We start from the raw sequence: 27811 nt of genomic DNA on the forward strand, positions 1-27811 counted from the left end.
TTAAAAAGAGAACCAAATAAATCATATAAACGGTCTTATTAGTTTGTAAATTGTAATAACACAACAGGTACTACCTGCAGATCTGAATCAAACAACTCCCAGGAAGAAAGAAAAAAAAAAAGAACAATGGGAGGATAGATAACAGCTACTCATACCGAATATTATTATGTTTGTGACTCAATCTTGGAGCAATTATGTGTAGGAAACTCTCCTTTTCGGATCGATCTGCAAACAAGAACCTGTTGAGAGGAGTCCTGCAAAGCCCTTTGACAGGCTACCTTCAACTGCACACGCCGAGTTGTTCAAAGAACCCAATGGACTACTACTATACTTAACCGGTTCCATGTTGTCATCCATAGCTTTGCCTGTTGGAATCCCCTCCAAGTGCCCCAGCTTATCATCTAGGGATACCAGCCTACTTCTCTTGCAACTCTGTAAAGGCTCCAAGTATGCAGATTTCAGTGGTGAGTCGACTATATGTCTACCAGAGTACTTCCTCTTCGAACCAGAAAAAATTTCGAGACCTGTAAAGTACCATGAACATGCTGGCATTGTGGCTTATCTAAAATGAGAAACTGCCCTAATTTACATATATAGAATTATACTATTTCAAAATATTTAAGAAATACCAGGGAAGGCATCATCAGATGAGCATGATTGAGCTTCTGGATCACCACAATTACAAATAAAACTCTGAGTGCTGCAACTGTTGGATCGAGTAACTCTGTAATTCGATTCAAGATGGAAAACAAAGCACTAGTGAACAAGTTCTGGTCAAAATCGATGAGACAAAAGAAAAGCTGAATGTGTGATCTTGTATAATGCCATAAACAAGACAAAGATCTGGCAACTCAGAGCAAACACACATCCAAAGAACTCAAGTGGATCTACGCACCACTAGTTCAGGCTTGACAGGGATCTATGCACCACTAGTTCAGGCTTGACAGGGATGCCTAAGTGACCAATTAGTTTGATACTTCCCACGGTAGGATTTCCTAGACTTAAAAAAGGTTTTATAAATTGTTTGGGAAACTGGCATTTGGTGGTGTGCGTCATAGACAAAGCATTCACTGTGTGGAAGAAATTGTCATTACAGCTCTTCCTGCAAATTTAAAGTAATGAGCCATACAAAGACGTGGCCACGGACACAGAAATAAAGGAACTGGATTCATTTAATCAACCCCAAATCGCTGGGATAAGGCTTCGAAGATGATGAAGCACATACTGCAAGTCCAGCAGCATATGTGAGCCTCTCATTTTTCATTATGATGATTGCACGTGTCCCTCCTCTAACAAGATTTTTGCCTCGCAGTTGGCCTTCAATCAAGGATGGCCTCAGTAAGGGATAGCTCAGGTCACTTGCAAGTCGATTCATCCGGGGGTATTCTTGATTTACTATAGCATATCAGGAACAGATAGGATGGATGGTTTTAGGTCCTTTATGGAGCTACATCTTGTAGTTATTTCATATTTCCATATCCTGTTGCACTACAACATCTCTGTGTTTTTTTCATCCTTGAATGGTTGGGATGTATTGACCATATCTACACACTTTCCATATGTAAAAGATCCCCAGAATATAAGAAGCATGGTAAGCTTTTCTAGTTTTTCAAGCTAGATCGCCTTCAGATATGATTTCTATTTCATACAGGATGAGCCTTACAAAAGACTGCTACAGATATCTATAAAATTAGTATGAAAAGCGAGTAAGTCTTTATATGATGAAATGGGAAAAGGTAGAGGTGAGGTGAATCCAATACCCCACCTAAATTGAGAAAACAGCCGTTGGGGGGGTGTTCAAAGGGGATCAAGGATGAGAGTGTGACCCATGTGAGAATGTGGGTGTTAGGGTTAGAACCCTGACCCCAGCTCAATTTTTTCCTGATTTTACTGCAAACCCCGACTTGGTGACAATGCTCAGTACAAACTACTGTGGAAATATACGTTTGGCAGTAAATGATTCTCCCTAAGGCGAGAGTAAGAAGAAGGAATCCAATCAGTCCCATAAAAACAGACCACCTTAGACAAATCAATAGTGTACCAAAGGTGCTCACCTTTCACAAATTGACCAGGCAGAAACGTTTTTGCACTTGGCTAAAAACTGCAAGTTTGGTTTAGATTGAAACTTGCCCATTGTCTTCTCCAATGGACAGTAAAACTCTGGTTGAAGGTTCCTCCAAAGGTCCAACCAGAATTTTGTTAGGAGGTATAACAATTTTGGGCTTTGACTCTTCATGGTTTTCAAGTAAACGAAGAATATGGCTTGACAACATCTCTTCATGTGAAAACCATCCATAAATGCCCGCCTACATTTTCTTTCTAGGAAGGTATGTGGAGAGCTCAGAACACTTGCGCAGAGATTCAAACAGGTCAAAATCGTGGTTATGGATCCCTTCTTATTAGAATCAGTTCAAAATCAAATCGAGACTGATAAAAAATGATAGGAACATATGATGCAGTATTCTTGACAGCTTTAAGTGGAATGAAATTCAACTACTATTTATGCGGGAAAAAACCTAATATGCAAAGCTTTTCGCAAGTAAAGAAATCAAACCTGTACATGTGCCCAACAAAATCGTCAATGAGAACAGGCCATGCACCTGAAACAGGAAAAACAATTAATGAAAACTCACTATTTGCAATGTGAAGGAATGCTTTTAATCCAAGGTCGAATAATTTCAATGAAATACCATGAACTCAATATTTCCACTCATTGATGTTGCTTGGCAATTACCTTCCATAGGATGAGGTGAGTACTGAAATTTACCATTTCGATCACAAGGTAAAACAAAGATAAATAAGATTTGCAAGCTTGCAATGAATGATTCTACATGAATGTTATAGCTAACTAATGGGAGAAATTTTCTTTCAAACAACAATAGCAGTACTTGAACCAATGTTTTAAATTTAATGAACCATAGCCCAATCCAAAAAGGATCAGAAAGACTAAAGAGCACTGATGGTGCAGACAAGATGAAGTACTCGATAACAAAATAACAGATCACAACCAAGAACTCTGAAAGAAAATAAACCAAAAAACTTTACCTGTCTTTCCATCATGATACCTGAACTGTATAAAAAAAGGAGGTGAATAGACCTACGTACAAGAATACTGAACAAGAAAAAACAACAAAAGCAACACAACCCACAAGATCTGCCTACAAGAACAAACAAGAAAAAAAACAGAAAAGAAAAGGACAACAAAAGCAATACAACCCCAAGCCAGCACCTTAACCAGTCTTGGAACAAATACTATCCCCCCCAAACAACAAATCCTCAAAGAAAACAACTTTAAATTCCTTAAAGACTTTACACCAAAAGAATAACTGTATCTACATAAAAATAAAAATAAAAAACTGAACTAAATGTTCATAGATAACTGAACTGGTATTAGTAGGAATGATGCATCCTGCCAGAAGTTGGGGAAGAGATTCCTAATGTAGAAATATTTTGCACCACTATTAGGAAAGTAATCAACAATATCATTCAGTCCCTTGGCATATATAGTAAAAAACAGAGGATCCACCCAATCTTCACTTCTACCAACATAATAGTGTAGAAGAATCAGCCAATAAATAAGCATATCAATGCAAACTTTTGCAGCTTTGGAAACTTCTTTAATCTAGGGCCACCAAGTCCCAGGCAGACAAGTATCAAATGTTCAATTCAAATGATTGGTGTGAAGTAATGTCAGAAGCTCAAAGAGCGAGTTTATGTACTAATATAAGGTAAAATTACTTGTTATGGATTCTAACCCCACAGAAGTAATGCACCTAACTATGATATGTAGCACTTACAATAGATCAAGCAATCGAGGAGCCATCTGGTCTAGTTCCTCTTATTCAGCCAGTGATTTCTGTTCGGTCAGAAGATTTCCCAGGGGTTAAGGTGTGCATTAAACCAAAAGAAGATCCTTCAATTTAATGAATTTATTGTTACCTAAAATAAATCCATTCAAATCCAATTATGTTCCCTAAAAGCCCAATTATCTTCTGCAAACTCCATCAGAGTTTTATCTCCATCTCTGCAATATCATAATTGATCTTCTCCAATCTGTTGTTGGAAATCAGCTAAAGTTTCAGAGTTCCAAAAACCATAATTAAGGCTTTCGGTATTTCTCCAGTTAGAGTTAGGATTCTTGTGAGAGGATGTTTCAATCGTTTGATTCAACTATGTATGTTGATCAGGATACGTCTGGGAGCAAGAGGTCTATAAAGGAGCGGCTCGATGGGAATTTGGTGCACTTTTCTATTAGGTGCAAGAAAAGGGACGAAGAGTTCCAATGGGTGTTCACTGGGATTTATGGCCCAACCATCAGTAAGGAGAGAACTCAATTTTGGGAGGAACTTGAAGACGTCGCAGGTTATTGGGACAAACCATGGGTCTTGGATGGGAATTTTAATGTCACTAGATTTACTCATGAGAAGAATAGGGGGTCGAATATATCTAAGGGGATTTACTTTAATGATTTCATAGATAGACACCATTTAATGGATTTCCCCCTCCTAGGTAGACGTTTCACATGGTCCAACAACCAAGGTAATTCTACGATGTCCAGATTAGACAGGTTTCTGGTCGATAGTGCTTGAGAGGAAAAGTTTCAAAATGTGATTCATTCGGCTAGTCCTAACCCTGTCTCTGACCACACCCCCATCTTTTTGGAGGCAGGCCATCATAGACATCACCCTCTTCCCTTTAGATTCGAAAATATGTGGCTGGTTCAACCCAATTTTTTAGATCTAGTTAGGAAGTGGTGGAATGCGTGTCTAGTCATAGGAAACCCGGGTTGTGTTTTCAAAAAGAAGCTCAAATTCTTAAAGGACAAGTTGGGGAGAATTGAAGGTAAAAAAAAAAAAAAGAGATTTTGACAAACATTGAATTTTGGGACAAAAAGGAGGAAGAAAGGAATCTAGACTTGAATGAAAGGCGTAAAAGAATGGAGTTGAAACTGGAATTCCAAAGAGTGGCACTTCTGGAGGAGATAAGTTGGAAACAAAAGTCGAGTCAAATGGTTAAGGGGATAACAACACAAAATTGCCAACTTCCATAGAAGAAGTAATCAGATTGATAGGCTCTACATCAAAGATACCATGGTGGTAGGAGAAGAGAATATTAGAGAAGGGGTGGTGAGTTTTTACGAAGATTTGTACAAGGAAAAAGAACCATTGAGACCGAGGCCGGATAATCTAGACTTTGATTCTTTGAATCAGGAGGATAGGGAGTGATTGGAAAGACAAATAAGGGAGGAGGAGGTTAGATCAGTTCTTTTTTCGATGAGTGGGGATAAGTCATCGGGACCGGATGGTTTTTATATGGAGTTTTTCAAACATTGTAGGGATATCGTTTCGAGAGACTTTATAGAGGTCATCAAGGAATTGCAAGAAAGGACGTGCCTGGATTATAGTCTTAATAACACTTTTGTGGCCTTAATCCCTAAGAGAGCCGAGGTGGATAAGCTAGGAGATTTCAAACCCATTAGTTTGGTGGGATCAGTATATAAGATCATATCCAAAGTACTTGTGTCGTGGTTGAAAATAGTCCTCCCAAGTCTTATAGGGGATGAGCAAGGGACTTTTATCAAGGGTAGACAAATTTTAAATGGTGTTTTGATGGCCAATGAGTGTCTAGATTCTAGGATCAAAAATAAGGAAAATGGTTTGATAGGAAAAATCGATTTATAAAAGGTTTATGACCACGTGAGTTGGGCGTTCTTAGAATATATGATGGGGAGGATGGGTTTTGGTCCGAGGTGGATAAGTTGGATAATGAAATGTGTTACGATGGTTTCTTACTCGATCCTTGTCAACGGGAGTCCGACTGGTTTTTTTAGAAGGTCAAGAGGTTTGAGGCAAGGAGATCCTTTATCTCCCTTTCTGTTTCTTATTGTTGCTGAAGCTTTGGGGAGATTGTTTAGAAGAACGATTGATATAGGTAAGCTTTCAGGGTTTATGGTGAAAGGACCTTTGAATTCTCACCTCCAATTTGCAGATGATACCCTAGTCCTTTTGGAGAACTCGAGGGATCAAGTGAGGGTGCTCTGTGTGTTATTGTGTTGTTTTGAGGCTACGTCAAGTTTACATACTAACCTGTAAAAGAGCAAACTATTCGGAGTAGGTGAGGTAGAGGATATTCATTTGATGGCCACAACTCTAGGTTGTGGGTATGATACCTTGCCCACTTCCTATTTGGGACTACCGTTGGGAGCACCCTACAATAGTACCAAAATTTGGGATGGTGTGATTGAGGATGGATAAGAGGTTGAGCACATGGAAAGCTAATTATTTGTCGAAAAGTGGGAAAGTGACTTTGATTAAAAGCACTTTATCGAGTATCCCGGTTTACTTTCTTTCTCCATTCACGCTCCCGAGGTCCGTCGAAATTAGATTGGGAGGCTCATGAGGAACTTTTTGTGAAATGATAAGAGTGGTAGGAAGAAGTATCATTTGGTTAGATGGAAGACGATTTGCAAGCCCAAGAAGAACGGCGATTTGGGTATAAGGGATCTTAGATTAGCCAATAGAGCGCTTCTAGGAAAGTGGCTTTGAAGGTTTGGCAAGGAGAAGGGTAATTTGTGGAGGAAGGTTATTAAGGCTAAATACAGGGACAGGAGTCTAGGTTGGTACAGTGGTGAGTCTAAAGTCTCGTATGGGTGTAGTGTTTGGAAAGGGATTCTAAAAAGTCATCAAGGATTTTGAACAAGGGATTAGATTCAAAGTAGGTTTGGGGGACAAAATCAGATTTTGGGAAGATAGGTGGTGCGGCACTTCATCTCTGACGACTTAATTCCCATCCTTATACACTTGTTCTATTAAGAAGAACCATTCAATTTAACAGTGTTTGGTTCACAACGAGTCCGGTCATACTTGGGATTTGGGGTTCAGGAGAAATTTTAATAACTGGAAGCTAACTAAGGTTACATCTTTCCTTGATCTCTTGCATACGTTTCACCTTAACAAAAGCGAACAGGATAGGTGGGAATGGACTAGAGCGAAGGACTCGAGATTTTCTGTAAGGTCATTCTATAAGTGGCTCACTCCTCTAGCAGGGCGAGCCATCTCAGGTTCTATCATTTGGTCAAGGTCAGTGCCCTCAAAAATCTCCTTTGTTTGGTTGGCTTCCCTTGGAAGGATTCTTACAATAGATAACTTGATTGCTCGGGGTTGGATCACTCCCAACTGTTGCCCCCTTTGCTTAACGGAAAGTGAGTCGGTTGGTCATATTTTTATTCATTGCTCTTTCTCTTATAAAACTTGGTCAAATTTCCTTGGTTTATTCAGTATTAATTGGGTCCTTCCTACTAAGTTTTCTTCTTTGATGGACGAGTGGTCCAATAATGTTTTTCACACCACAAAACGCTACCTGTGGGCTATGCTTCCATCGGTGTTTGCTTGGGAGATTTGGAACGAGAGAAAAAACAAGGTGTTCAATGACAAGATCAAAAACTCTCATGCAGGTTTTTTAGAGATCTTGGGCTACTTATACCTATGGTCCAAGCTAAACATAGAGTTCGTGGGGATTTCTTTTGATGATTTTATTTTTAGATAGGACTCTTTTTGTAACTAGTGTTGTTTGTTTATTTTCCTTGTTCTTTGTGAGGCTTTCTCGGCCTCCTTGTTTTCGTTTTTCCTGTTTACAATATATTATACTTTTCAAAAAAATATATATATCTTATTATATTTCAAGTAGAAGAAATTGACATGATTGCTCTGACACCAATTTGAAGCAGGACGAAGATGAAAATGATGATAGAAAAGATAATATCTTAAAATCACACCAAGATGGAAAGCCTTCAATCATTGGAGAATCTCTAGAAGAGCTATAAAATTTATTTTTATTCTGAAAACTATTACAATCAATTACAATAGTCATATATATACATACATATACATATAAACTAGACTCAAAACCCTAACCCTAAAATTACATAAACATCGACACTTTTGACCTTGATAAACTAATCCCATGTAGAATAGATATCTCATCGATATTTCGACCATAACGTTCTCAAAACTCATAAGAATTGCAAAATAATGGGTCTCATTAGATAGGTAATTGAATAACATTTCAAATTGCACAAAAATCGATCTAATATGACAAGTTTTGACCCCTCAAAATAAGACCAAAATAAAAATGACATGAATAGTAATTAAACTCAAGTTGAACTACTACATAACCCAAAGATAGTTAAAAATTAAAAATAATAATTATAACTAATCCAAAATAATCCCAAACAATTAAAAAAATTAAAATCTAGACCCAAATAAGTGAATCTAAAAAATTACAAAAACTTTGTATGAACCCTTGACTATTGGCTTGATTTGCACTATGTATTATTCTCCTTTGGTTGGAAAAAACTCGCCCTTGAATTTTAAAATATTTGAGAATGATCATAATAATCTACAGCTTAACCTTTTCGACAAAGATTCGTCCTCGTATATTGATGTCGTATTGAACCATGAACTTCAAACTGTGATCATGTTTCTAACATCAATTTTGGTATTAGAGCCTAGAATAGAGTAATACCTAGAGATGGTATTGAAAGTCAAGACCAAATTTGTCTTTCCTTCCAAAAATCATTTAAAGTATTGTTTAGTGACGAGTATGAGGAAAACTTGATTTCTACAAGTCTTTCTGAGAAGATCTTGCAAAATGTTGAAGATAAGATTTATTGTGGAAATCATAATATGAAGATTTCATCTTTCAATTCCGTTAAGGAAAATTCATCAATGGTACTAAGTGCAAGGTGGGCCCTTTAAAAGATTGTCATATCGTATTGGGACGAGATTGGATCCCACTTGTACATGCTACCTTTGATACTCAGTTGAATCCTATGTTACTTCAAGCAGATGATATCTACTCAAGGTATACCATGAACTTCAAACTGTGATTATAATAGTCTACGGCTTGACTTCGACAAAGATTCGTCCTCGTATATTAATGTCGTATTGAACTATAAACTTCAAACTGTGATCATGTTTCCAACATCAATTTTGGTATCAAAGCCAAGAATAGAGTAACACCTAGAGATGGTATTGAAAGTCAAAACCAGATTTGTCTTAACTTCTGAAAATCATTTAGAATATTGTGTAGTCACGAGTATGAGGAAAACTTAATTTCTACATGTCTTTTTGAGAAAATCTTGCAGAATGTTGAAGAAAAGATTTATTGTGGATGTTTCATGTTTCAATTCTGTTAAGGAAAATTTATCAATAGAGCTAAGTGCAAGGTGATGCCTCTAAAAGATTGTCATATCGTGTTGGGACGAGATTGGATCTCACTTGTACATGCTACCTTTGATACTCAGTTGAATCATATACGCGTTACTTCAGGCAGACGATATCTACTCAAGGTATACTCGTTGAAATCAACTCTTGTGTCACCATCAATCCAAGAGCAGATTTTCAAAAAGGCATATGAGACATCAACTTCAAAAGATAGTGTGCTTACAGTTCTAGAACCAGTGCAAGAACAAGATCATGAAGTGGATAACATGTCAAAAGAGCATAAGGAAAATATTTTGGAGACATCTAGTTTTCGTACATGATACAATAATATTATCATTACCCCACATCGATTCAATCATCTCAAATTTGTACATTGAAGGCATTGCCAAGATAGAAGAATACAGTTTGAAGTAAATGGTTCAATGCGACAACAAGACAAGAGGACGAATCTTTGCCGAAAAAGACAAACCACAGATTATTCTCATCATCTTCAAGCATTTTAAAATTCGATGATGGATTTTCTCCATTCATAGGAAAATTATGCAGAATGCAAATCAAGCCAACAACCAAAGGTTCCAACAGAAAATAAATTAATTATTTAGATTTTCACTTATTTGGGTATAGATTTTTTTTTTTTAATCGTTCGGGATTATTTTAGATCAGTTATTTTTTAAAAAATTTAAGTTGTCTTTGGGTTATTTAGGAGTTTAACTCAAGTTCAGGTACTATTCACGTCATTTTTATTTAAATTTTATTTTGAGGGGTCAAAACTTGTCATATCGGATCGATTTTTGTGTAATTTTAAAAATTATTCAATTACCCACCCAACAAGCCCAATATTTTGCAATTCCAACAAGTTTTCGAGAAAGTTATGGCCAAAATACCAATAGGATATCTATTTTACATGAGATTTGCTTATCAAGATCAAAAGTGTCAATGTTTATGTAATATTAGAGTTAGGATTTTGAATCTCTCTCTCTCTCTCTCTCTCTCTCTCTCTCTCTCTCTCTCTCTCTATATATATATATATATATATATATATATATATATATATATAAATTTTACAACTCTTCTAGATATTTTTCCGATTATTGGAAGTTGTATGCCTTGGTGTGATTCCAAGAACCCTTGGTGTGATTTCATGGTACTACCTTCTTCTATCTTTTTTATCATCTTCTCACCTTTTCGATTTTTTATTTTCTGTTTAAGATCATCTCTAACGCTTATACAACTACACCAAAATACCTAAAAACCTTCCCCAAAATTAATACCCTATTGCAAAAAAATGTCGTAATGGCAAAACTTTATGATTACTCTTTAGGATATAGCCAATAGGGATTTCTATAACTTTGTTCTCATTTTTTTTTCTTCTTCATCATCACATAATTAGCCATTTCCACCCCCTTCCCAAAGTAGAACCTTAGAATCAAACAAATCTAGGTTGTCCTGCATCACTTATTCAATATACTTAAGTGAGCTAAAACCTACCAGGGTTACATTAAAACTTGTCAATCGCTTTGTAAAGGTATTGAAGGGGATCGTAGAAGATGTGTTAATTCAAATTGATAAGTTTTACTTCTCAATAGATTTTATCGTTTTGGATACTAAACCAGTATAATGAATACAAGCACAAAAATACCTATCATCCTTCGTCGCCCATTCCTTGCAACTTCAAATGTTTTAATTAATTGCAAGAATGAAGTAATGAATCTCTCATTTGAAAATATTATGATTGAATCAAATATTCTCAATATTTGTAAACAATTGAGAGATGATGGCATCCATGAGGTGAACATGATTGAAACCCTTGTGGAAGACAAGTTCCTCCAATCAAAATTTCTTGATCCTTTGGAAGCATTTTTGGCCACTTTAGAGCTACTAATGATGACATAATTATTGATGAGGTCAATGCTCTACTGAATTATGTGCTTGTGATAAACACAATCAAGTGGAAATCTTGCTTTGAAGATTTCTCACTTAGTTTCGAAACTGAGATGTTCACATCAGTCGTGACCCCCAACTTTCTATTATAGTACTATGTCATTGTATGTTATATTATGGTTTGATGTTGTATGTTTCATATTTCAGTCATGACCCTCAACTCTCTATTATAGTATTATGTCACTGTATGTTATAGTATAGATTGATGTTGTATGTTTCATATTTCAGGCTTATGAAAATGTTTTATTTCATCTAGTGCCAAAGCCACAAAACTTGACCTAATATTATTTCTTCACAACTAAAACAAGAACAAGAAAATAAATTAGTGAATGTTTTGAAAAACTACAAGAAAGCTATAGAATGGAACATTGTAGATATCAAAGGAATTACTCTCACAATGTGTACTCATGGAATTACACAATATAGATACCAAACCATCTATAGAGATGCAACGTAGGTTAAACCCTAACATAAAAGAGCTGGTTAGGGCCAAAATCCTTCAACATTTGGATTTGAGTATTATTTACCACATTTCTAATTGTAGGTAGGTAATTCCAACACAAGTAGTTCTTAAAAAATTTGGTGTCACAGTAGTCCGAAATTCTGAATACACATCTGTTCCAACTAGTCACTACGGGTTGGAGGATGAGTATAAACAACAGAAAACTTAAAGTTATCACTAAGAAAGACCACTTCTCGTTGTCCATTATGGGTCAATTGTTAGAAAGATCAACGGGACATACGTACTATTGCTTCCTAGATTCTACTCAAGATATAACCAAAATCCAAATTGCCCCTAAGAGTCCAAAGAAAACCACTTTTACATATCCTTCTGGTACTTTTGCTGACAAGCCAATGCCATTCGGATTATATAATGGTCCTACGACTTTTCAACGATGCATGTTTGGCATATTTTTTATTATGACGAAGCGATTTGTTGAAGTCTTCATGGAAAATTTCTCTGTATTTGGTTCATTGTTTAAAAAGTGTTGACACCATATTGAACTTGTCTTAATTCGTTGTGAATGAAAGAATCTCATCTTGAATTGGAAAAAATGCCACTTCATAGTATTTGAGGGGATTTTCTTGGACACATCATTTCCCCTAATGAATTCAAGGTTTAGAAAGCAAAATACAACCTCATTGCTAATTTACAAACCCCTAGAAATATTAGAGAAATTAGATCACGCTTGGCTCATTAAGGATTTTACAGAAAACTCATAAAGGATTTCAATTCCATATTTAGACCTTTTATCTTTTTTTTCTTTTGAAGAGAACGAGAATAATTTCAATCCAACTAAATCTTCATTCACATTATTCTAGTGCAAAGTCACACATACCTCATCAAATTCCTGAAGATGTTGGTAAGGACTCTTCGAATCCAAGCCATGAATTTAGGAAGTAACTATATTACTCCCGACTTTATTTTAAACATACTGGCATTAATGGGGGAAATCATACAAGATAGGGTATTAGTTCTTGTAGATTGGAAATATTCGCATGAAGCTCAAATTGGAATTTCATTTCTTATTTCATTATCCCTATGATTCCTATGGTTATCCTTAACCATGCTTTCAAAAATAGCAAACTCAACAGTCACAGTATCTTTTCCAAACAAATCATATTCTAATTTCCAACCGTAATTTCTATTCTTCGTAAACGATGACTTTTTCACATCGTTGCCCCATGATCATGCAAACAAAAGGAGCTACGATTAACAAAAATTAAACCTAAAGGAAAAAAAAGTAGGGGATCACACAATGCATGCACCTCCCAAAGTCTATACAAACAACCTAGTTAATGGACAACAAACGAAGCACATATTTACCAAGATGCATATACCAAACTTACCACTAGGTTGGTATATACATGTAATGCCCTGAAATTTTATTACGTATCTTGAGGAATAAATTTTATTAGATTTGATGGTTATTAATCATAATTGTGATGAAATAATTTTTTAGTCAATCATGTATTGTTCGATGATTTAGAACTGTCGAGAAACATAATTTTACGTGAGTTTGATTTGATGATTTAAGCTAATTGATCAAAAATGATATTTTAGAAAAATATTTATGAATATAAAGAGCTAATTCATAGTTATTTCTATTAAACCTATTGAGAGAAGTTGACTCTTAAAGTTGTTTATCTCTTGACTTTTAATCTAGGTGTTAATCTCATTCGGAAGTGAAAGTGAATAAAAAGCTAGACTAATTAAATAAAGATTCAAGACGTCGAGGTTGAAGTTAAAAATTGAATCCAATGAGGTAGGGAACTTCCAACTTCTTAATTGTAGTCATAGATTTGTTTAAAAAAAAAAAAAATTATTTCAAAGTAAATTAGTTATTTCAAAATCTATGTTCAACATATGTATTTTGCACAAACAAATTCAAGCATGTTAGATTAGAATTTTGATATATCAATGTTGTATTTATCTTAAAATAGATTTTGTCAATGCACCAAAACAATCTTGTAAGATGTTTTAATTTTAAAAGCGATTTTTTTTTTTATTATTATTATATAAACAATTCAATAATGTTTCTTTTTATTAAACTAATTGGAATGATAGAGCATGATTTTGAGCTAATCAAGCATTGTTTATGATTAATAAGAAACCTATTTTAATTAACCATTTAGTTAGAAGTAAGAAATATTGTTGTGAAAAAAAAATGATTTTTGGAAGAATTTTAGAAGATTAAAAATTAAAACAAGTTTTTCTATGATTTCAATTATATGAGCAAGAAAATTATTTTATGAAAAAAATGATATTTGATGTCCGAGAATTTCATTGTGATTTCAAAAAAAAAATTGATTTTATTCATTTTGTAAGGAAAACTCAAGTTTTGTACTGATAAAAAAATGATTGTCAAATAAGATTATAATTCCTTTATAATAAAGTCACACTGGAGATGTGATAACTTGTTATGTTATTGAGAATGTGATTCTCAATTGAGTGTGTATGTTGAATGACTACCTAGGGTGAGATGCTTTAGCGTACGCCGTATAAGTCACAAATGCTTCTATCTGAGGATCGTGTAAGACACGGAAAAAAAAAAAAAGTGTGAAAATGCTTTGACTCATCATCATGTAAGACATGAGAAAAATGAAATGATATAAAAAAAAAAAAATTTAAATAGGTGTTTTTATATTGAGTGATAAACTGGGTATTCAACCCACATTTGGGTGTTATTTTTTGTTTCATGTTTTTAAAAAATAGAAAAGTTTTATATTTAAAAAAAAAAGAAATTTCATGTTTTGAAAAAAAAAAAATATATATATATATATATATATATATTTTACTTATATATTATTTTAGTAATCTATTAAAGGATTTGTGAAAGCCTACAAAGTATAACGTGTTGCGCCACTTCCGAAGCGATGCGTTATTCTAGGATAACAATTGCGATGTCTAATTTCTTATCTACTATGGGATGCATAAGAACTTAACATCACAACAAGAATTTGGGAATTTCCTTTCTATCTTTAATGGAGAACAAGATGTAAAGATAGTTGTATAAATGATAGAATTCTACTGAGGATCACACGCACGGCAGATTGGCATAAACGAAGATGATCAGTCAATGATCATTAACAATCTATAGTAGTCAGGAAAGAATAACCCACTTATTTGGCCCAATTCTTAAGGCCTTGGACAATAGCCAACCTGAGCTGGAAAATCAATCACCTAAGTATGGCAGAGATTAGCCATAGAATCAGGAACTAACGGTGGAGTTCCACACCGGTTAAGTATTGGATCAATCATATCTTGATTGAATGTTCACATTAGTCGTGACCCCCAACTCTATATTATAGTATCATGTCATTATATGTCATATTATGGGTTGATGTATGTTTCATATTTTAGGCTTATGAAAATATTTTATTTAACAGTTGTTGAAATCTTTTAGACGGATTTAAGTATTAATAAACCCGCATTGTTTACAAATGAATTTGTGTGATTAATATGCATATTAGGACTATGATTTAGAAATATACGTTTCTTGCTAAGTAACTCCCATGTTACTCACCCTATCAATCATCTCAATTTCAGGAAGTTTCAGTGATCAATGATCAACTTTATGATTATTGTAGTTTTGAAATCAGCAGGTTTGTGTATTGTGAGCGTCAGTAAATAATAGGTTAGTTTATGTTGAGAGACCAGGTTAGTATATTCTTGGTAGTAGGTGTCATTATTTCTTTATGTTGTAGATAAATAAAGGGAGTTGTGAAATAGAATTGTTGTTTTGTTTATGTGTCGCATAACTATATGCTTCTGCTGCAATATATAATATCATTGTTTGAAATTATTGAGTTATATGTATTTTATCATTGTATGGGTAATATCTCACCCCTCGAGATTCTAACACTTTATCATGGGGATGCGTGTTAGGATTTTGGGCCATGACAATACAAGACGAACAAATAAATAGAAAAGAAAAGGAAAGAAATTACCGGTGAAAACAAAATATGCACAAGTTAAGGAAACCAGTGCCTTTTCACACAAGCATCGAATCGTATACACTTATTTGCACAAATTATATGTTAGGGCTTAATTATCTAACGTGGGAAGGGAGCACGTATTTCCTTTCACTAGTTCTCTAAATTCTTGTTCCTCTTTATTAAACCTACTGTGAGAATGTGAATAGAATTTTTTGACTTCAGTGAAAAAAAAAAAAAATACTCAGATCAACAAGCACTAGTATCAAGAATTTTTATGTGCAATTTTTGAGTGACAAATTGCAAGATTATTACAAAGTTGTCACAAGAAGTTTATGACTAAAACCCAAGAATTTCACCAGAAGATCTAAAAATATATTGGAACAAAGTTACTGTAACAAATACTTTATGTGCAATCTCCAAGTGACAAGTTGCAAAGGCATAAGAGACTTGTCAAAAGGAGTTTATGGCTAAACCTCAAGAGTCAATTCCCAAGTCCCAATGAAAAACCTAGACTATGTTAATCTCACCCTAGTTTTCTTAAAAACTTAATTTAAATCTTATGATAAAACACGAAAATTAGTAATTGAAAACTACATAGATATAAGAAAATGAGAAGGAGAAATAAAACGAGTCTTAGTACTTGTTCAACAACCAATCTCCGATAATGGTGCCTAAAACTTGCTATGTCTTTCATAGTGTTCCCATTAAAGAATACCACAGAAGTAGACATAGCCCCAAGAGTAGAGTTGTTGTGTAGTAATAAAACTCAATAAACCCAAGATCTTATCCACAAAGACCGTTGGAACACTAAAACGTATTAAAATCACACACACACAAAAAAAACCCTAAGAATCCTAAAATCTAATGATAGCAGGTTTCCACGCCGGAATATGGAACAACTGTAAATAAAAAGTGCAAAGGCATCGGGATCCACTCAACATATCATATTCTTACCTTTGATCAATCTTTTCTCGGTTAAAATTGAATGAAGATTCTATATAACCATAAGATGTAAAAATTAAATTTTCGGTATTAACAAATATTTTTTACTAATTAATAATTCAAATCCTTGAACACTAATTAACATGCCATAGGAATTTTTCAAGCACTCGGTGTAATCAGAACTAACAATGAATCAAGGAATGTATGTAGACATGTAATAATAACTTCAAATAAATTTAACAATACCATTAATCAAAATCTAGATGATCTACCCCATTGTTTAAACAAAGATATCATCATGAATCATTAAACTTCACCTTTAGCCCTAGCTAGGAGTTTAACCATCTATCTTCAATTGGAAATCCTTGGACAAATTCTGAGCAAAAACAAAAAGATAAAAAATAAAAAAAAATAGAACTGCAGAGAAAAATAGAGAAGAGGAGAGATGAAGATATAGTAGAAGTAGAATCCTCACAATCGTGCTAGTCAATGGGAAAATTGGAAAGAGATAAAAATAGGATTAAAGAAATAGAAAAAGAGTGAGAAGACCGTGGAAGAGAGGGAAACAGAAAAGGTAGAGAGACATGAAGAGGAGAGAGAATGAGAGAAAATAGGGAGAAAAAGTGAGGAAAAAAAATAGAAGGGGAAAAATTGGAATTTTGTTGAACAGAGCAGAGAAAATACAAAAGAAAACGGAAAGGGAGAGATGATAATGAGAAGACAGAAAATGAGAGGAAAAAAGAAAAGAGGGGAGGGATGTTAACATAGGTAAGAAAGAATTTCTCTTTTTGGATTTTTTTTTCTTTTTATTTCCTTGGCCCTGCCATCTTTTTTTTTTTTTTTTTTTTCCTTCTTTTTAAGCTCTTCCTTCTCTATCTTCTTCCAAGAATTCCTTTGTAATATTATTTTACTGCTGCAACTATTCTTCTTTGGGTTTTACACTTTGGGGTTTAAATACCTACCATAAGAAAATAATATCAATAAGACCAATTTAACACAGTATTCATAAATAATAAGAGTAATTTGGAGGAACTTCTCGTCGCTTTATGCATTTACCTCTTATCATAAATCCCAACAAATCGCAAAAGGCACTAACTTCCATAAGATTTGTCCATCCATAACAATGGTGGACAGAGCTTTGAAACAGTTAAAGGATTGATTTTGGAAAGCACGGAGAGGATTGCAAACGGGAGAGAATGATTCCAAACTTTTTAGCAGTCAAATTGAATAAGAACACGATCCACCAATTCCCCGCTAGATTTACACAAGAAACAAGAAATCAACGAAAATAAAACCTTTAACCTTTAGATGATCATAGTCGGGGAGTTCATTTAAGGATGTGACCAAACAAAGAATGCTGCTTAAAGGGATTCGTAGGGGCCACAAACAAAGAAGCCAAGAAACCAGGATCACCACACCCTACTAAGACTAAATAAAAAGATTTGATAAAAAATTTACAATTTTGAATGCACACCTGAATTCTCATATCCTTGACAAGATTTGCTCAATCATAGGAAAATAAAATTTTGGCAACGGTCGCAACTTACTAATTTTCTGAATCGTTGAAGCATTTCCTGAAATCAGAGTCCTAGGACGAGTCCCCACCATTTGGGATCACAAGACTATATACCAGCAAACCTTGCTTAAGAGCAGATGGAGAATAATCTTGGAGACACCTCATGCAAAATATATCACTACACCATCTGTCCTCCCAGAACTTAACACAATTAACTCTCCCCGCCTTGAATCGAACATGTTCACGCATATCAAAGTATAACTTGGATATACCCTTCCAAATGCTACAACCGAAAGATAAATTATTCGACTGACTCCCTCATCCCATAGAAATCTCACCATACTTAGCTTTGATGTTCCAACTTCCAATTGTTCCTTTGAATGAAGACATTTTCATATATGCCCAAGGATCACAAATGAATCTTTTTGATAAAATCATTTTTCCTAACGTTATCACCCCCCCCCCCCTCCACCCCCAAAAAAAAATGCTACAACAGAAAGATAAATTATTCAACTGACTCCCTCATCCCATAAAAATCTCACCATACTTAGCTTAGATGTTCCAACTTCCAATTGTTCGTTCGAATCATATATGCCTAAGGATCACAAATGAATCTTTTTGATAAAATAGTTTTTCCTATCATTATCCCCCCCCCCCCCCTACACACACCAAAAAAAAAAAAGTTATTGTTTTCCTACTTCAATCATTAGGGGAGCTTGCTCCGTTTAAGATGGCTTTCTTTGTCGGAACAGTTTCCTTGAATTAGCTTCCCACATTGGACCTCCTCACATCTCGAGGCATCACATATGTAAATTTTTGACATCTTGCAAAAGCAAGAGTGAATCTACAAATCACATTCTCATTTATTGCAGTTTTCCAAAATCATTTGGGTTGATTTCGTGTCTCATGTGCATCAATTGGATCTTCCCTAACTCAGTATCCATGCAGGGGAATTTGGACGGGGAGGAAAGATCAGTGTTTTGGTGCAAGCTGTTTAAAGAGCTTAGAGGTTTCTTTTTAAAGACTTCATTTTTAAAGGGGATTTGTAAATAGGTTGTTATAGTTTATCTTTCTTCCAGCATCAATGACGGTTTTCTCAAGCTCCTCATTCATACCTTTTGCTCTTTTTCAGTGAAATCCTTTACCAATCAAAAACTATGTATATTAGGACACTGATGTGCAAGAATACAAAAGCAACTCATGTATCTGCAACATATGAGCATAACTTGAATCAAAAGAAACTGAACATGGTCGATATGCCATTGGTTACAACCAAGACAATTTAACTGCAAAAATGGAGCAGTAACAATAACTACCAAAATATCCTCATGCCTAGGAAAAAAAAATGAAATGGACTATTTATCAGAAGGGAAGAATTAAAGACCGTGCCACACCAAGCAAAGTAAATAGAAAAGGTGTAACAAAAGGATTAAGGAAGATAGAAATGCATGCCTGTGGCCCATTTACGTACAAAAAATATGAGTAGCAAAACAAAACAAAACAAAAATTGAGGGAAAAAAAGGAGTTTTAGTGCTAAACAGATTAAGCCTTCATTATAGTTCACATGTAACATAAACACGTTCCCAATCCCAAATAAATAGGATAGCTGAACGTGAATAATACCTTTGGAATCATAGCCTTCAAGATCTTCATGCACACACCGGCTGAAGCCTAGAACTTGTTGCCAAGTATCCTCAGAAATGTTGTGCCGTTGATGTTTCTAAGCACAATTCAACAGATTAGTTACCCCAAAACGAATAGAACAAGAAGTAACGAATTCATTCAAGAAACAGCTACTTTCGAAGGCAAGGGGGAGAACATTGAAACATTATTATGGACATCAAATTGCTAGCAAAGCTTGTTTCGGTGCAAAGTTTTGGTCAGAAGAAAAAAAAAGGAAACATTCCAAGATCTTCTGAAACATTCAGAGACAATCCGAAATTTTCCCAAAAGATTCACTGTTTTGGGGTGAATTTTAGTTCCGGTGTCAGCCAAAACAGGAATGTTTTGCCAAGACATTCTGCAATGGAACAAAACTCTGAACTATTATCACTAGTCTACTGTTAGTCCAAATCTTAAGAGTGCAAGGCCTGTTCTTTGTGGAGTTTGTATTGCAATGGGTAAATATTGTGGGAGGGATGTATGGCTTTTGGCTTTGCTTTTCCTTTCGGTTATTTAGCTAACTTCTTGCTTAGTTTTAGGTGGTCACCTTGGCCACCTTCACATTTGTGTTCCATTTGTTTTAACTTTTTAATATATTATCTTTATGAAAAAAATATCAAGAAATGGAACATGATTAAGTACATGACATTACACAAGATACCTACTGCTTTACATGTCAGACAGAGTACAAGAATAAGTAAAAAAGCCATCTACTCCAAAACACATTTGAATCGCATGATAATTACATACAGACCCTATCTAAAACAAACTAACAAATGACTCACCATCTTAACACATAAACTATCACTACATTTTAATTTCAATAGGTAGAAATATTTTACCTAATTTGGCATGAATTATGAGTGATTTGAATATGCTAGAAACTAAAATATCAGTTCTTCATTAAGAAATCTTGCAAATGAATCCATTTTGACATTTATATTAACTGTAGATTTATGAATATGATATCTAAACGCAGGTGTCTAGGTGGGGGACTACAACTTGTAGAAGAATACCCACTGCGTGCAACAATATCTGATGTCGCAACGAACACCATTTACAGTAAAAACAATAAGTATTGATAATTATACCTCAACAAAATCACACCATTGGTTAAGCAGTCGAAACCGGCCAACCAAAACTAATCTCCAAGCAGCTATGGCCCTACTTACAGCTGAAAATTATTCAGACAAGAAAAAATATTAAAATGACAAGGAGAAATTGGGCTAGGAGCAACAGGAAAAGCATTTCAGCTCAAGAGGTAAGAAAAGCATCTTAACTAAATAATCCATTTGAATTATGATAATAGAAGATAACTTACTTATGTTCTTTTGTCCAAGTTCACGGCACATGAAAAACACAAAATCATAGAAGCATGCAAATTGACAAGCATCTACCTATAAAAGAAATATCATCAATGAGGAATTTTTCAATAGCAACCGAAGGCAATCCTTATACTTATGGACAGAGGAGCATGCAAGAAAGAATAAATATTTATTAAAAATGAAGTGCAATTAATAGTATTCATAGAATTTGAAAAGAAATGAAATCTCACCGTCAAGTCTAATCGTGACATAAGCTGGACAAGTTCATAAAAAATCAAACCCCTGTCACAAGAAAAAAAATGAACTTCAAACATTGAGTAGAAGTAGGGGTGGATGAAGAGTTTGTTACCTGTGATTAACATATTAAAAAGAATTCATGTGCTGCCTTAACTAACAGATTAAAAAGATGCCATACGAGTAATAAGTTGATATATAGATGAAATCAGCCCCATTAGGATATCATGTATGTTCAATAACAGTAGATGTGGCTCTAGATATAATTCGATGGAGGAACAGGATTCACTGGGGACAAGACTGTTGATGACAATGAGATTGTATAGCCTTTATTAAAGACAAAGGGGCAGCTAACAAGTTCAAGAAGACCCAGCTGAGAGAGACCAACAGAGAAAACCAGAAAAGCTGACTTTCATCCCTAGACACAATCTCCCATCTAAAAACAATATCTTCCAAGAAAAAGCTTCATAATTCCTAGATAGATTGCACCAACAAAAGATGAGAGCTTTTTAGACTTGTGATGTGCAGACCCTCCTTTCAGGTTTGGCTTAAGCCAAATCTTGAAGAGGAAATGAAGCCAGTCTTGATTGGGTAAGCTAAAGGAATGTATCCTCAAAAGCAAAGAAGGGATACTTTCTTCTACACCCTAAAGCCATTACATACCACAAGTGGAATAAATCTGAGAACATGAGCGTTCTAGCACAAGCTCAACCTTCTAGGGTGAGAGAGAATTTGAAATGATCTCAATTGAGATTGACTTGCAAAACAGTAAACACCACTAACTTCATAGTGCATGTTGCTAATTTCAAGAGATAAAGTAAGAACTTGTCGTCATGTAAGTCGCATGAGAAGCATCCGTAGGCAAGGATGCCTCAAGGATTAATGTGTCCTTCTAAAAATTGAGGCTTACACCTCAATTATAATGCCTCAAGGTTTACACCGCGCCTTATTGTAGTCAAAATAAAAAAGCCTCACACATGAGCGATTAGACCAACTCCATTGCACCTATCCCGAATATTTGGGTATGAAGAACTAATTATGTCCGTCCATTAAATTCCATCTAAATCCATATCTTTTGTTAGTTCAAGTGCCTTCATCTTTCCTCTCATTGCCTCCAGCCAAGTCTTTTTTGGTGTTCTTCTCTCTTTAGAACACTCAACCACTTCTTCCTTATTACTAGCATAATCATCAATATTTGTTGCATACAAAAAAACCATCTCTATTGACTTCCCTGTATTTATCACCTATTGAAACTACTACATGTTTCATTACTGCCTAATATTCATCTCCATAAAGCATAGCTCGGTCTTATTGTTGTCCAAATGTGAACTTCCACTTTAACAACCAGCATGAATTCCATGCACAATAGCCTCATGTATCTCTCCATCCTTGTGGATCACAAACCAATCTAGGCAAACATATTAGTATGATGTTGAAATGATGTTCAGATATGCACTCTGGAATCAATATTTGCAATTATGATAGTATGAAAGGTTTTGCCTCGTCCTCCTGAGCATGTAGAAATCTCAGTCATGTATATTAAACACTTAATGAGCCTTAATCTAATGTGAATATATGCATGGCATGGCCTGTTCATACTCGGGACGTATAGGAGCAAGAAAGCAAGCAGGCCTATTAGGGGAAATATCTTTAAGATTTATTGTTTAAAATGGGACCTTATCGTTTAAGATTTATTTGTCAATCCTAAGTCCCTATTTATTCTAGTTTGTTTCTTCTTCTTTTCTCCTTCTCTTTGTCTTGTTGGATGGCAACCTTGGCAGCCCTTTCTGTTTCTCCTCTTTATCAAAGGTAGAAAGGGACAACTATAAATGATCAATGACGGCCAAAAACAGGAGTAAAAAAGGTGAAATGGGGCAGCTCTAAGGTAAAAACAGTACAAAATAATTATAATAAATTGGAGCACCTCTTTTGAATCTCAACACCCTAAGAAACACAAAAAAGTGTGATATGGGATGTGTTTCAATACAAGAGTTCATTGGAGAAAGTCCATCCAAGCATGGTCCATAGGCTCAAGAATGAGAATCATCATGAAAGTTTGCGGAGCTTCAATGAAATCGTTGAAACCATGGAGGTAAATAGAATCTTCAAGGTGAATCACCACTAGAAGCTTGAGATGTTTCAAGTTGATGAACCAAAGCAGGAGGAAGCTCGACCATTAAACTTGGTTTCCACACTTCCTTGGTGCTTGTCACCATGAAACCACTTTGACATCAAATGAGGCAATGAAGTGAAGTAGATTGATGGAAAAGCAATGGGAAATTGATAAGTATCATAATTTTCTCAACCAAAACTTACAATCTCTTGACCAGCAAGACTTACAATCTTAGCTACTCTAGAGGGTTTTATACAGTATCCTAACACTTATCTATCATCTCCTCTAACAAATCTGGCCACTGTATTCTCATAAATGGTAAAACTACCCTCCCAAAACATAAAGAACTCAAAATCCCTACCTACAGTTAATTGACTTAACTTTTACATCAAGCCCCTTATCCTGAACCTGTTCAATCATCCCATTGTCATTGCCTTCTTTAAACATGCAACAGATGTCTTGGGAATCTCGATAATTTGTGCATCCCACAATCAGCAACCAAAAAGAGTATAGAACAAAATAAACATGTTTAGCAATATAAGGGAAAAAACTGTGTTCAAACAGAAGATCCAATACATGATATGAAGCATCGGTATAAGATTGTCTGGTTTACACCAAATAAGAAAAACTTTCTCCACATCGAGTCTCTTCTACTAGTGCTTTCTGGATCAATAGCTCTTTGAGTAAAAGAAAGAAAAAGGAAAAAGGAAATAAAAAGATATAATTAAATACACATTTTCTTTATGTTGCATAAATTGCTTAAAAGAAAAGTACCATGTTTGCCCTCTTGACTGCACCAATTTCAAAAGCTGAGATAGTGCCTCCCTTGAACGTGAATGTTCATTTCTTGTACAAATATCTATATTGAAATATCAGGAAGGTTAACTTATTTACCATGGGAAAGAGTTTAAAATAATCTAATCAACCCTATCAAAAGAAAATTAATAATAATCTAATCAAGATGCATTATTAAACCCCAATAAAGTTTGGGTAGGGTAGCATAAACATGAAAACAATACTATAGTGCGGCATTTAATAGAGACAAAGGCACATGCCCAACTATAATATGAGAAGAAAGACATCCATAAGAAAAAAATCCCAACTATGCACTTCTAACAGATACCCTTGATTGACAAGAGCACTTTTACTTTTCGTTAGAAAAGAAATAGATAAGTCAAGGAAGAATGCGACAAGAACTATACAATGGCAGGTCTAGATGGCACTCAGTGGAAAAGGAAATGATTGGAGGAAAGTAATTGTGGATAAAGATGGGGTGAAAGAGAATGGGTGAGAGAGTGATCCAGCAAAAAGGAATCAGGTTGTGGGGTGTGGAAAGGTATCCTTAGAAGACTTCTGTTTTTTAAGAAAAAAGTGAAATGTAAGGTGGGGAGGGGGAATAAGGTGAGACTTTGGGAGGATTGGTGATATAAGAGTGGTCCACTCGAGGACCTCTTTCCGGATCTTTATGCTTTGTCGCTGAAAAAGAACCTAGTTATCGTGTGTTTCAAAAGTTCTGGGAATGGGGTGAATAATTGGGACTTTGGTTTCAAAAGATCTTTTAATGATTGGGAGGTAGATAGTATCGGAAGGCTAACTTCTCTGTTGGAAAGCAACAATACGGAGAGTTCCATGAAAGATCAGAGAGTGTGGGGAGGTACTAAAGATGGGCGATTTACAGTGAAATCTTTGTACTAGGGTATTGCCCTAGTTTAACGTCTTTTTCGTGCTCTTTCGTCTAGGGTGGTAAGATTCCTCCAAAGATCTCAATTTTTTTATGGATGGCATCTTTAGGGAGACTCGCTACCATGGACCAATTGATTAAAAGGGGTTTTATTTCGTCGAATCAATGTAGCCTGTACAGAGCTCAGGCGAAAAGGCGGAAACAGTGGATCCTTTACTCGTTCATTATCGGGTGACTCACCACATCTGGTCGCATTTTTTATCTCTGTTTGGTATGGTGGGCTGTTTCCCGAGATCAGTCAAGTCAGCTTTGGAGTCTTGGTTGTCGTGGAAAGGTTCTTTTTCATCGTCTAAACGGATCCTTTGGTTATTGGTTCCTTTTGCAGTTTGTTGGGGCATTTGGAAACATCGCAATCGATTCATTTTCGAAGGGAAAGAGACAACGTTGGAAATAGTAGTTCTTTCGATCTTGAAGTTGTTGTTCTCTTGGAGTAAACTTTATAAGGAATTTAAGAGGTCTTTTTTAAAGATTTTGTTGTAAGATGAGATAGGGTTTGCACATTGTTGTGATAGTTTGTTTGCTTTGTTCTATTTTTATCTATTTTTTGTTTCTTTTGTCTTGGGTTGGTCCTCTCAACCCCCCTAGCCTCTTTCCTCTTAATAAATTTATCTTTATCGATCAAAAAAAAAATCATGACCCATGACATCACGTGTCAAATTCCAATACTCTGCTAGATTCTAGTGTGATACTACTAGATTTCCTTTTTTTTTTCTTTTTGTCGTTACATTAACGTTAATTATAAACTTTGGAGTTATGTCACTTTCAATAGAATCTTCTCCGGGGTTGAAAGCCCCGATCACGATATATTGTTGTTGATGCTTGGTCTTCTTTTCCATTGGTCCAAGTTGGACGGAGTATTCAGAGGGTTACTTTTTTGAGGATTTCGTGTTTAGATGGGATGGCCTTTGTAATGTGTAAAGTCGTCTTTCTCCCTTGTACTTTCCTATTTTTTTGGCTGGTCTCATCAACCGCCTTCAATGAAATTACTTGACTTATCAAATATATATATAAATTATGAGAAAGGCTTAATGGACGCAGTTTTTGTCACACGCCCTATGACGTGTTGGCTCACAGCCCAACAAACATTTGACATGTGGCGCAATGACATTAGCAATAGAAAAAGCTTCTCTCTCCTGCCTGCTGCCCACGTATTTATTTTTTTAGATTTCAAATCTTAAAAAGGTTGTTGGGCCCACGTTGATTATCACATTGACAATCCTACAACACAAACTTTTAGATTTCATGAAAATATTCATATTCAAATAAAGGAAATTTAAAAAAAAAATATATATATATATATATCCAAGGTGTTAAAAATGGATGGCCACCGAGCACCCAAATTTAAAAATAAAATTAAAGGGTGAAAAACAACTATTTTTTTAATGTTTTTTTAAAGTTCATATAATTTTGTCCTCTACAACCCCATTGCATCGGATCATGTTTTTGAATGTCGCAAAGTGATCAAATCAGAAAGCTTGCTTGTTTTCACTATGGGCAGGAGAGAGAAAGGGGCGTCATGGGTGTTAGCCAAAAACAACGTCCATTTAGCATCACTCAAAAATTATTTGTGGAAAATATAGAATTTTATTAATGTATCCTCTATTCTGAAAGTATATCATCTACACTTTATCCCAAATACTGGGATCAGATTATTGCGATTCCCTCAATCCTATTTTTCAAGGATTTCGGAACCCTGCAGTAATTTCCATGTTAGACTCTGACATTAACCATATAAGCTTTTGTAGGTATTATTGAAACATAAGTCTTTCATCAGCTCAGTAAATCTTTTGAGCAGTCATGTAAGTTTCCAACAGGAAATTGGTGGATGTATAGAGCAAAATTATGATATCTGTGCATGCATTTTCATTAGGAATGTAAAATAATGTTATCTGGACAAAACTCAAAACCCTAACTATAAGAAAAGCTATGCATGTCAACCAGATCACAAAATAGACTATAATTGAAGTTCCAGAAATCAAATTTCTAAAGCTAAATCATGATATCCCTGCGTGCATTTTCATTAAGAACATAAAATAATGTTATCTGGACAAAACCCAAACTACAAGAAAAATTATGCTTGTCAACCAGATCACAAAATAGACTATAATTGAAGTTCCAGAGATTGAATTTCTTTAATAAACCTGAACTCAACTCTTAAGAAACCAAGAAATCCCCTCTCTTTTTTTAATTCTTCTTCGTTTCGGTCTCACAAAGATCATCAGAATATTTAAAACAGGAAAATAAAAAATAAAACCCCGAATTTTTCACATATCTTAGCTCAAAAGAAACTGCAAGAATCGAATCCTCACCAACAAGGAAAAAAAAATCAAATTTTCTCATCTTTGTAAAAAAAAATTGATCAAAATCCCTAGTTTCATGAACAAAGAGATAAATTTTTTTATTACCGCGGTATCTCCTGTAAATCTCGAAGATATCGACCGAATTCGAACAAGAAGAATTCATGGATCGAAAAGGAATCAGAGCTCTGCGAAGATCTAGGGTTTCGTGGTTTGAGAAAATCGAATTTCAGCTTGGGAAAAAAACGAAACCCTAGAACGAGCTCAAGAACTCTGTCTCCGCCCCGTCTTTCAAACGATTCGGACGGGGTTCCGTCTGCGAGCTTTTTTGCTAAAAGAAATAAATAGAAAGAAAGAGAGAGAGTGACAGAGGTGT

General features: G+C 35.1%; 1 protein-coding gene across 1 annotated transcript; it reads right to left on the reverse strand.

Annotated features, from left to right (window-relative positions):
- AAR3 (defective in cullin neddylation protein (DUF298)) lies at positions 1-27811 on the reverse strand. The gene is made up of 9 exons (XM_086433641.1): positions 27544-27811; positions 24172-24256; positions 21281-21332; positions 21047-21122; positions 20817-20899; positions 19687-19783; positions 2555-2600; positions 630-724; positions 1-524 (listed from the first exon to the last, which is right to left on the reverse strand). Exons 1-9 carry the CDS (start codon positions 27599-27601, stop codon positions 193-195), a joined length of 924 nt encoding a protein of 307 aa, XP_086289767.1. The 5' UTR covers positions 27602-27811; the 3' UTR covers positions 1-192.

This window comes from Akebia trifoliata, chromosome 3, assembly GCF_017979445.1.
Source record: "Akebia trifoliata isolate Shusen 1 chromosome 3, ASM1797944v1, whole genome shotgun sequence".
Lineage (NCBI taxonomy): Eukaryota > Viridiplantae > Streptophyta > Magnoliopsida > Ranunculales > Lardizabalaceae > Akebia > Akebia trifoliata.